Consider the following 12,712-nt stretch of genomic DNA (forward strand, 5'->3'; position numbering starts at 1 on the left):
GCGTGTTTACACTGTCAACAAAACTCTGCTTATATCACCGTCACCTGTATCACTCACACGTGTCAGAGAGACAGAAAAACTGAGAGAGAGAAAGACGTGATGGATCGTTCTCTGATGATGTTGCCATGGAGACGTGGTCACAGCATCACCTGACAGGTGAACTATTTCTCATCTGTGTTTTTTCAAGGCCGGTAATTGTGCAGCACGCTGGCAGCCAGCACCTGACAGGCAGCTATTTACCCAGCATGCTCTCTGTTTTGTGTGTTTCTCAGCTGTTGTTTGTCGGGTATTGTGCTGCCTTCATACAGTCATTATGTCCTAATAATTGTATTTATGAGATGAGCACATATAAACGGCACGGCAATGTGTCGTGCTTCTGATATTTTCTTCATCAATATTTTTTATGTTTTCCAGTACAAATATCTGAGCAAATCCAATTTGTTTCTTGTTTTACAAAAAGTAGAAAATGAAAGCACATACAAATTGTCTTCAATAAGGGTGTGAATTCAAAAATATCAAAGAATCGAGATAAACAATGTACAAAGGGCCTGATTAAGATCAAGACGCTTTATTTTCTTTTATAAACAAAGGGAAAGGTTTAACAGCATACCATTTATTTTTTATAGATAAATAGATTTTTTTCATGCTTCTGCTTCAAACAAGACTAATTTTACCAACAAGGTACAAATAAAAGAAAGTCAACAATTATAATCCGTGTATAAAATGTTTGTTTTTCAAGTTACTGTTTCTAGTTTTATGCATTATATATCCATTATATCTAAAATTCAATCAGAATGAGATATTTAGGAAAACATTGTACCCCACTGACTTGCATTTTATAAACATATTTCTCAAAATATCTTCTTTTGTGTTACACCGGAGAGTCACATAGGCAGTTCATGCGACGCATACGCTGGTCCAAAGTTAACTTGCGGTCTGTGTTTGATTTTAAAATAACAATTTATTTAACACTTCATTTATATTTTATTGTACATTCGTTGTATTAAATTCAATTAAAACGACTCCACATTTATACAAGGAGGTCTACGGGAAGTTCAGTCCAGTCCACATAACGTTTGTTTATGTCGTTGTCCCTGAAACAACTTTGAACAACTTGATAGTGAATAAATGATGAGAATTGTAATTTTTGTGGGCTTAAATCCCCCCACAGGTAAAACCTAAAAGAGCTCTTTGTATTACAAACACATTGCCACCTACAATCAGTACGTGCCACTAACTTGACATCATTTAAAAAAAACAGCTTTGAGATATTTAGGCAGGTGATCTGGCAGCACGATGAGTTTCTGAAAGACAGACAGCGTGGAGTTCTTGACCCAAAGTCACTCCAAGCATCTGTACTGATGGACTAAAGCCCCAGCCGGAGCTCATGGGAAAGCCACACATCTACCTTCACTTCTGTTAGAAACACTCATGGGACTGCGCCTCTGTTTTCTGCACCACTGCCATCTCTCACTCCCCAAACTCTGTCCTGCTCTCACCGCGGTAATTAACGTTACGCTGTTGCAGCATCATTATACGCTCATCACCCACCGACAGAACCGTGAGATCCCCCAACAGCAGGAGGACAGAGATTATGACCACACAGAGGAAACCACCGGAAGAAACCAAAACACTGCCCTGTCCCCGTCTCCAAACTCTCAAAAATATACTTTTGCGTTCCACAGATGAAAGAGTCACATACTGATCATAGCATACTGACATCGACATCTAAATATCAACCCATGATCTATACTCAAACACAATCACCTCCGAAAGAAACAATAATACATCCCGTTCTTCTCAGATATTCTGTGTCATTGAATAATATTTGATATGCACTTCTTGGTTTTCTGCATTAAACAATAATTGAATTCATTTATTTGAAAATATCCATATGCTTGAAACTCAAAGCTCCAAACATAAATCACAGGTGTCTGACGGCTCCTCGGTTTCTAGTGAATTCACTAGAATTTCCGTCGCCAAGCGATTCATTGATAAATTGTACATGTCGTTTCGCAACTTGTGTCATTACGCACCATTTGTTCCTGATCTGTTGAGTTTGGCAGGAGTGCAGAGCAACACTGGAGTTATAGGAGACTTGAGTTTCTGCTGAGAGAAAACAAACAGAATATAGATCATAAATCTATACATCATTAATGTGTAAAATGCATTTGGAGGATTCAGTTGTGTGTGCCATTATTAAAACAATTCCAATCTCTTCTTACGTTTGCAGATCAAGTCATTCCAAAGAATATTCGGAATTCGAAGCCACAAGATAACATTTAAAATGTTGGTAAAAATGTCCCATCTAGTGTGAGTTTTAGCAGCATCTAGCGGTGAGGTTACGAATTGCAAACAATTGCTCACTCCACCTTTAGGTGTGTTGAGAATCTATTGACAGAAATGCAATATAATGTACATAACTATGTCTTCAGAGGTGTATAAAGCGCTTACATAATGAAGAGTTGGGTTTTTATTACTTTAGAATGAGCTATTTCTATCTACATACACCGCGGGTCCCCTTACATGGAATTCGCCATCTTGTTTTTACAGTAGCCCTAAACGGACAAAGTGCTCTACAGAGCGAGTTTTGTAAATACGTTATTCCCCTGGCAAAGAAGCAAAAAACAACAACATCTTTATCCTGTCTCAGCCACAGGAGTCCTTCAAAAGGGAGGGGTGAGCCATCGGTTGCAATTCATAACCTCACCACTAGATGCTGCTGAAATCTCCACACTGCTCCTTTAAGCCACAAAACAAGATTTTACAAATTCTAAAAATGGTTAAAGGTTTTCAGTCATCTATCCACTTAATATATATATTTATTTCGCCTCTCTGTCGCCATCTCTGTTTAAACCGTGAAACTGCAGGTTACTTGACATACTTGTCTTTACTTGGGTTAAAATGAAATTATGTCAAACTGACATTACCCTTAAATTGCACCCATAATCTCACATTATAAATCATTTTTAGAAGCTTGCTGTTGTCAAAAGATAAGTAGCCTAGATATTAAACAGTGTTTTGTACATGCTCAATGACAGATTTTTGTGTTTCAACTATTACGACGAGTTAAAAATCGCAACTTTTGCTTCTCCAAATACATTTGGGGATGCCATCATGTCAAAAAGATAAAGAAATATGGAAACCTCCCCAAACGCTTCTGTATCTTTAAATGCAAAGCGCACCAGATTTCTTCATTTCTAAAGCCTCTGTTCCTGTATCTCCGGGGCCCTGCAGCACTGATCCTGTTGTTGGCTCTGACGTGCTTGGATCTTTTTTCTCCTAAACCTGCTCAGAATGAGTCTAAGCACCTGCTGACAGAGCTGTTTTATAGCACACGCTTGATCCAGCGCCCGCCGAACTTCATGTGCTTGTCAGTCATCCAGATATTTGTCTCTGCCTCCATTCAATGGTGTACGTTTTTCTCTCTGGCTTTATGGCATCAGTGGGCACTAAGGTAAATCAGGTCTGAAAGCTCGTCTGTTCATTGGCTGGATTTCCTCCCGGTACGAGAGAGAGAGTAATTGTTGCGCAGCGTGCAGAAGTGGCTATAAAGGCATTTATCCGCACTGTAGAGGACTTCATCTCTCTGAGCTTTGAGCGAGGTTTTTACCCACTGCAATATGTACCGCTCTATTGAGACACTCCTACAAATGTGTTTTTATGACACGTTTAATCTCATTTTCATTTCAAAGCATCCTAATGTTTTTAAATGGAAGTTGAGTGTAAGTGGTTTAGTGAATTCCTGATAGTCGGAACACACTGCAAGCATAATTGTCTTCAAGCAGACAAGCCGTTATCAAGGGACGCTTTCCAACCATCGAGGAAGTCATCTAAAGTCTTCATGTTCGGATAGAAAAGCGTGTTAGCACAATATATCATATCTGACCTGTTTAAAAAGCATGTGAAACCTACATTATGTATTACTTTCTTATGTAATGCATCAGGACAAGTACACTGGATTTAAATATTTTAGTTTAGTTTTTTGAGGCAGAACGATGTCCATATAAAGGAGAGTTTAAGAGAAATGTTTAAATTCACATTGTCATCACATGACCTCATTACATTGTGATCAATTGAGTAGCATCCAGTTTTCATCTTCGAAATACAGTCAAACTACATTCCCAATTTTCCATAAAAATATATTATAACATGCAAAGCAAATATGATGTATGTGGTTCGATCATCACACTAATAAATGGTAAGTAAAGAAGAGCGCAATGCATTGTGGGGTACAATATTCCTCCCAGTGTGCCCATACTGCATATTGCATTTATTTCCACAGATACTTATCCGCACTTTTAGTACAAACAAATAGTGAAAAAATAAAAAATATATATTTTAAAGTTAATTTGTCAGTATTGATTCATTTAGTGTCACTTTATTTAGCAATATTGTTTTTGCTTTATGCACCTGAAACAACTGTACTTTACTTTGTAAGGCGCCAAATAAATATCACAAGTTTGAGACTAATTCTAGTACTAAAGCACACAGAAATTGTGCATATGGCAGACTACCCTATTCTGAACTTCTGGTACTTCTTACCTGGTACCCGTTGTTGTCATGGCGACAGCCGTTGTTAGAGATGTCAGTCAATATCACGTGCCTTTCTATGGGCAGCCACCCGAAGCGAACCGGAGCGAGAGAACAGAATTGAGCTCTCTCTGTACTAGGACTGGGTTTAATGTGTACCATATTGCTCCTCTCCGACCTTCCGCTAGTCTCCAGGAGCTCCAGACTACCCACTGAGCTCTCACCCAGACTGGGGCAGACGCGGGGGGTTCGCTTTCTACCTGAATTACCTCCAGTCATCTCATTTGGCAGAGCTGGCATTGACACGGTCCTGTCTAGAAACTGTGTTTTCTGTCTTTGAAGTGGAAGAGACTGGATCCTCTCCAGATTCCGAAGCCATTTATCCGCCGTGCCACCTTCAATACAGCTTTGTGGACGAGCTGGTGGAGGGGGCCTATTAACCTGCGACACGGGGCCCTCGTAATAACCCGGCTCTTTGGGGCTCCTCCATGATGAAGATCTCTGAAGGAGATTTGTGCTGTTTGATCTGGACGCACCGTGACGGATACGTAGCCGTTTCCAGACCTCAGATTTCAAATCCTCCATTAGAAACATTAGAAGACAATAACATGAGAAAAATCTTGAATCTTTGAAACACGCAGCAACATTCAAGTTAAGCTCCATATTGAGATGTTTAGTGTAGTACGATGGACTACACTTATTTTCCAATTATAAAAAACTAATTCTTAAAACTGTGTAAAGCATTAGATAACAACTTTAAATGAAGGGGATCTTAAGGCAATCTTAATATACAACAAGTTTCAGATGACATACAGCTAACAGAACCGTGTTTACCTGCATCACAAAAGACGACACAATCAGATTTCACGAGGCGACAGCGATATCAGAGGGTTCCAGCTCTCCCGCAGCTCATCTGAAGAGGGTCACTGGCGCTGTCTCCGCTCAGCCATGACTATAAATGTGTGTGCGTTGGTCTCAAAGAACAAAAGCCTTACAGAACAACTCTATTTTCACAGCCAGTGTGTGCGTGGACATGTTTGTGTGTTTAAAGCTGCTTACAACCAGCAAATGTCCCCTTTACCACACGGACATCTCAGCTTGGAGTCGTTTCACAGAAATCATTTTCACACGTGTCTGGAACAAAGAATCTGCAGATAACATCGACAACAGAGTGAAACAGATCAAACCATATTATTTGCTAACCGAATGGGTTTGCATACTTTGTTATAGTGTTTACAATACAAGGATTAAAATAATAATTCTTAGTATGCAAGGCCCAAAAAGGCAACATACTACATAACGTGGAAACTTCATTTTAAACTTGTTTATGAGACAACAGTGGAGGGTCCCCCTGCAGTACCATCACAGATCCCCTGGGGATCAGAGACCCCCTGCTGAAGATAAAATCTCTACAAACCAAACCTACATTTTCCTCTCTGTTAGGAAACGGTTAACTAGATGTTATCATAAGCGTGCAAGTTGCCCTTGCCCGTACAACTTACTAGCCCAAACCTTGATGTATAATGTATCTCAGGTTTAGCTTTGAAGTCTATGAGATTCCTCCCCAGTTGTATCATGTGCCAAATGAAAATTGTATAAAAGAGCAACTTTTCAGATCACACACTTTGAGGTATTATCTGTGTCTGTCGAGTTAAGCGTTGAAGTTTTAGTGAGGCAAACAGAGAATATAACATTTAGTTTCAGTCCCGTTTCGAAAGAGGACCTCAGATCAGGTTTACATGCATGGCATTGAACACAGAGTGTCGTTGTGCGGTGTGGTTTGGCGCAGGGCATGTGATCGCATGAGCTGTTGGGTGATTAGAGCTTCAGGGAGCCGATGATGAGGACGGTTGTTGATGTTTGTATCAGGGCCACCCACATGATCTCTCAAGACCAAGAAGGCAGATGAAAGTAAACAGATCTGCAGGCAGACTGCCGCGTTTCTGTAAATAAGACGCCTGTTCTTTTGCTTCCCAATCCTCGGCGGAGGTAAAAATAGTCCTCCAAGGAAAGACAGAGAGTAAATGAGAACCAATATGCTCACATGGTAAACAAGTGGAGACTTGCCGGGGTCTTCTGGATTTCAAATTATTCACCAGAGAAAAAAACATGGTGACATTTCAGAACAGCCAACAGCATCACTTTAATACTAATTGTGGAAGGTGAAAACATATAGTTAAATTATAAACACGTTCACACAACCGGAGCGTAATTTCTGCTGTACGGTAAATGCGAATAAAGCTAATAGTTCACTCCTTTTTCTGAATCGAGATTTTTCGTTCTTCTTATGCGAGACAGAACTGTGGCAGGTTACTGCTTCTGACCCACATTATTACAATAATTACACCAACTCTTTAGTTTCATGTGGGTCCCTGTAGACCGACACAACAATGCCTAGAAAAGCATACTAGCATACTACTCTATCTGCAGTATGTATTCCGTTCACAGCGTGCACATTTATTATGTACAGAATTCCCAGAAGACCTACTATATTTGCTCAAATGTGCCGTATAGACGAAAACACTGCTTTAATATTGAATCACACAACGACACACACCTAACTTGACTTTGGTGTCCAGTGAAACAAAGTGACCGATAAGATGCCCATTTACACCAACACTTCAAATACTGCCCCCGCGACCCGGCCCCGGATAAGCGGTAGAAAATGGATGGATGGACTTCAAATACACCACTGTACCAAATACATAAACACCCTTTTATGCATTGAAGAAGCAATAAAGGCTCGCAAAGTAAATAAATAAATGCTCACATGATAAAAATGAGCCTGATCTATTATTTACAAACTAAACCACAAAATGCAATATGCAATTTCAACAGAGGCAGTGAGGCGGGACATGCTTTAGGAGGGTTGTCTGACTGGAATGATACACTAGGCAAACATACCCGTGCACCTTTCACTTCACTTACTTCCGGTCTACTTTTAGTTAAGATAGTTTTGCTTACTCTATTTCACTTGTAAATTCACTGTGAATAAAATATAACCCGTAAAATGTTGGTTTTTGTAAAACAACACGTCGATCCTGCCCGTTCTGGTTTACACAATATGATTTTTAGCAGCAGGTGAAAGTACAATCATAAAAAAGACGCATTGAGCGCTTTGACCTGCTGCTGCGTCAACAACGCCGCCATATTGGAACAGTCATGACTGCCATGTAAACACTGAAGTAAACTGAGGTCTGCGTTTTTTTCTGGATATAGCACATCACGTGTACGTTTCTTAACCGATTATATACTCTTGTTTACTTTCCCATCCTTTTCTAAACTAATAAATCCCACAGAACACGAGTGAGAGAAATCGGAGCGTTCCAGAAGGGCTATGAGTGAAGGTGCATCATGGGTATTCTCTAAAACCGCAATGTTAAATAAGTTTTGTTTTGTTTTTAAAAATAAAAAAGATTATTTAGAAAATATTACTAAATGTCATGCTTATATTTAAATCGGTTTAATTCGTTTTCCTAACACATTTGGCTTATTTTATTGAATCTAATGGATCTAGTGTTATTCTTTATTTTATTAAGCTTTATTATTAAGCAGTAAACGCTCATTCTGAACATAGCGTCAATGAAGGACTATTAGCGCCCCCTCAACGCATCCTTCTTTATTTTTTTATTCATTTTTTTGTTCATTCATCAAAGTGTAACACAGCTGTGGCCTGGTAGTTAGATCTTATGGCTTGTGATCAGAAGGTTGCCGGTTCAAATCTCAGTACCAGCAGGTCATGACTGAAGTGCCCTTGAGCAAGACACCTTACCCCTGATTGCTCTGCAGTAATGTGTCACTGTATAAAACTACTTGTAAGTCGCTTCGGATAAAAGCGTCTGCCATATGAATAAATGTAAATGTGAAGTACAGGGCTTTGAGTTCCTTACTCAGATGTATCAGTATGATTGGACACCGAAAATAACAGATCTATTCATCATTAGAGAGAAAGATGGAAACAAATGCGCTGAAAACTTGTGACTCACACAACCACAGCAGCTACTTCCTTTTCAATTTCTGTGTCGTTCTTTTGCTGTGATTGATGTCTGTCTACTAAGTGGCTAATTTGGTGTTTTGTCCTGCATTGGTTTGTCTTCCCATCTGCATGGGTTATGTGTGAAAAGAGAACTTCGCTTCATCTGCTTACTGAAGCTGGCAAATGCTTTAGTGACAGCATCTGAAGTTCACTGGAGGTCAGCAAATCACAATTCTTCAAGCTTGAAATGAATTACAGAATTTCATTCACAGTGAGTCGCTCACCACCATTTGGCTAGTTGTTCACGCTAACGTGTATATTGAATGTTTTAAATATGTAATATTAAAAATAATATGCTCAGGTAGTTGTTTGAATCTTGAATTTCCTAAGCCATAATATTACAGGGCCCCACCAAACCAACAGCGCTGTAATATATACACTGATTGATGACAAACAGCCTCTTCACCCGAGCTGCTGAGCAACCTTGAAGACAAATAATGGCTTACTCTACAAGAATAAATCATTTATTTCTCATAAAAGCATATATCTGTAGGCTAACAATGAAAGAAAATTTCTGTAGCATTTATAGTGCCGAGAAGTAGTCTTCTGATGAAAGCAAAAGGTGCTGGAGCTCGCATTCATGTTTTAGCTGAAATTCATAGCACGTTGTCTACAGGCAATATACAATATAGCAACAAGTCAACAAAGAAATTCTGTAGCAGAAGCTTTGCATTCTCATGAATGTACAGGATTCATTCAGCATTGTCTAATGAATCACAAGTCAAAGAGGCAGTTTGTCCCACTGAGCATCTTTAATTACAAACATCTGGGGAACGTTTGTGAGCAAAGCAGCATATTCTCACAAAACAATTAACCTCAAACTGAGTAATCATTTCTCTGGAAAGTGAGAATTAAGTCAAATCTGTGGCTAAGAGACAGTATCCCAGGGCAATCTTTTCTAATTGGTCCCCATGATCAGCAGCTATTTCTGACAGTGGGAATGGTCTCATTATGAGCATTAGGGGGGTTCTGGTGTTCAATGCAGTGCCGTTGTTTATGTTTCCATAAAATTATGTTTACTCGCAAACAAACAGGACAGCGCCAATTGAAAAGCGATATCTATAATTAATTACACATTAAAGTAAGTCAGCCATCTTAACATGACATTATAGAGAATTTCATTAAATGCCCATAATGCTCAAACTGAAACAGTTTACTATCATAAACTCATTTTATTTTATTCAGAATCTCTGTTTAAATTCAGATTCACTATTGGGATGGTTTGTATTGTCAGAGCACACACGCACCACACATGCTCGGACACTTGGACACCATAGTTACACAATGTTTTAAAATAAAATAGAAATATTTTAATTGTTTTCCATGTCGTTTGTTTCTACGTTATTTATTATTTACTCGTATTGTTTCCATAGATCTTTCTGCCGTTTACAGTTCCTCATGATCTCAGTTTTATTAAGTTGCACATTTTTATTTTTGTAACAACAGCCAATGCGTTTTGGTTAACTATGTAAAAGGTTTGTGGTTAGGACAGTCCCACAGGCCCGCTGTCTCTGCTGTCCCACACGACAAAAAGTTTTCAGTCTCAATCTCCCCCTCGCGGTTCACGAGTTCAGTAATGATGGAAAATGGCGGCTAGATGAGTCTCTGCACTCCTACAGGGAAAACAAACACTCTGGGAAAACTCTGGACATACAGCAGGAATAAAGACAACAACACTTTGCCGCCTGACGGATAACTTCCATCAATGAAAATGTCACGCTGGGTGCCCACCAAGAAGGAAAAATACGGTGTTGGTGAGTAAAGAAGTAAACTTGCCTGAACTACAAACGCGAGCACGGTCAGTCCATTACTGAAGTTATGGGACAAACGGCGGATAAGAGTTTTTATTCGCATTCCCGTCCCGATTTACTTCGCTGTTTAGGATTACCTCAGGAGCGTTTGGTCGGGTTTGATAGTGTTTGTGTGAAGGATTGTTTTGTTATAGATTTGTGTTTGCATGTGTTCAGTGATAGAGACGCGCCTTGTTTCCAGTGTTTCCTGAGCGGCGGGCCTGAATGGATGATGGCACGGATACATTGTTACTTTGTTACTGACGCGCTGATGATACTTTAAAAATAAAACTTTCCGGGTTACTTTGTAACAACTTTTCACTCCCGTGACGCGCGTGAGTAGCAGCGGCTTTCTTTCGCTTCATTTGGTTGATAGAAGCAAACTCGGTTTGTCATGTTACTATTGGGATTTATTTGTTACGGTCAGTGACGTCGGATCACATAAAGTGCATAACAACACCAATCTTCGTGACCTAACGGTGGTCGCAAAGACGAACTTGTACATCTCTTAAACCCCCTTTACACCCACCCAAAACAGTTTTCAGTAATCGTGGACCAGTATGGTCCTCTGTCGTATTGGAATTCTGTACACTTTTATTTGAACAATAAAGTGGTATCCTCACACACACCGGTACATTCATCTCCACTGATGATGGAATAATATTTCAGGCCACATTTTGCTGTTTGGGGTTATATAATCAAATGTCATTGTACTTTAAAGAACTTGGTAGTGAATAATTCAAATGTTCTAGTGGTGTTGTATGTATAGTATTAATTTAATGAGTATTTGTTTCTATGTTCCATTACTTGTGTATTTTAGGTTTTTGTGCACCACTATTATGTTTTCTCTGTAGTGGCAATTTAATCTTATATTGATGACATTATAATATCCAGCGAGTGTTTGCATAAATGTTTCTCAAACACATCAGCGTGGCTCAGTTAAGGAAGGTTGACGTCTTCCTTCTCGTATGTAGTCATAGATTAGATTCCTGACATGCTGTTCATGCAGGTCCCCTCAGATTCCACTGGAGTTCACATCGCAATAGTCATGCCATTGATTTGCTTGCTTTTCGTGAGATGTTTCCGTGTTTTGCAGGAGCTCATTTAAAAATCTTTGAGAGAGAAATCAGTGAAAAGTTCAAAAAAATACTTTTGGGACAAATGGAGTCAGATTTTGTCCTCAAATGCAGAAGGACTTTATGGGTTGTATTTAATGTAGAATCAGTCAAATCTTTCATTGGCAGCGGGCCCATCGTCTAGCTCATAACTCATGTTTTATCTGCTCTCCTCGACGGAGGCAGACCCAAAATATCTCCTGCCGATTCTTCAGCGTGCCTCCGAGTGTTCTAAAATGATGAATCATGTCGGATAGGAACTTCTGCTCGGTGTACAGCAGGAGGAGAGAAAGAATGTGGTTAACATATTGTGTTTGTGTCTGAATAGATGCTCGCCGAGTCTGTGTGTGAACGTCAGTGTGTATTTTTACCCTGGGGTTGTTGAATTATGCTGTGTGATGTTTAAATAGATTTGCTTCAGGTATAATTCACATTCCGAGGTTGACACTGAAGTGAAACTCTTCTTATGGGCGCTAAATGGCTAATGCTATGGGGAATAGATATACGTTTTATAATATCTTAAATGTGAATGATTCTTTAGTTTCTTTACTGTTTGTTTTACTAATTGTTTTGTAACGGGTTCATTTTCATGTCTCTTGTCTGAATTCACACGCTCACCTCTGTCTCTCTGGATGAGTAAGTCTTGTGGCGTTTGATGAAGTGTTGTCTGACAGGGGTGTGCTGTAAGACTTTTCAAAGCAGTATGAATGGCCTCTGTGGGTGTAGGTTAGATTTGTTGAAGTTTATACAAAATTCACTCAGTAGAAGGATGCTGTCATTCACAGTCTGTCCTAGAAAGCTTTTTGTTGTTTAAGGTTACCTCACTGGAATTTCTAACTTGTTTACGAGGTGGGTTATAGGGCTGCAACGATTCCCCGAGTAATTCGAATACAAAAAAGGATCGAGAGAGTTTATCTCAGAATACTTTACTGGGTGAAGCTAGCACACACTAAACAATAAGTTTGAGTTTCCGGAAAGACCTGCCAAAATAAGTCTGGTTAACTACAGTAGTTTTATGTGGAGAAATATATTACTGTATAATAGTAAAAAATTAAGAACGTAACTTTGAATTTTTTAAATAATTTAGGTTAACTAAACGCAAATAAGCTGAAGTTATAGCCTGTAAATAAATTTGCATGGATGCTTGTTTTGTTTTAAAACGGGCTGTGGTTCCTTTTCCCCTGTACAGCTGCTTTGGAACAATGCAAATTGCTTTATAAATAAAATTGAATTGAATT

General features: G+C 39.2%; 1 protein-coding gene across 2 annotated transcripts in view; it reads left to right on the plus strand.

Moving 5' to 3' along the window:
- The first annotated feature begins 10,037 nt into the window (after positions 1 to 10,037).
- Positions 10,038 to 12,712, plus strand: part of dock1 (dedicator of cytokinesis 1) — a 183,127-nt gene continuing 180,452 nt past the window's right edge. For both annotated transcript variants that reach the window (XM_079475850.1, XM_079475851.1), the window contains exon 1: positions 10,038 to 10,323. In XM_079475850.1, the coding sequence (XP_079331976.1) occupies positions 10,275 to 10,323 (49 nt within the window). In that variant the 5' untranslated portion in view covers positions 10,038 to 10,274. The remainder of the gene's footprint in view (positions 10,324 to 12,712) is intronic.

This window comes from Barbatula barbatula (genome assembly GCF_947034865.1).
Source record: "Barbatula barbatula genome assembly, chromosome: 16".
Lineage (NCBI taxonomy): Eukaryota > Metazoa > Chordata > Actinopteri > Cypriniformes > Nemacheilidae > Barbatula > Barbatula barbatula.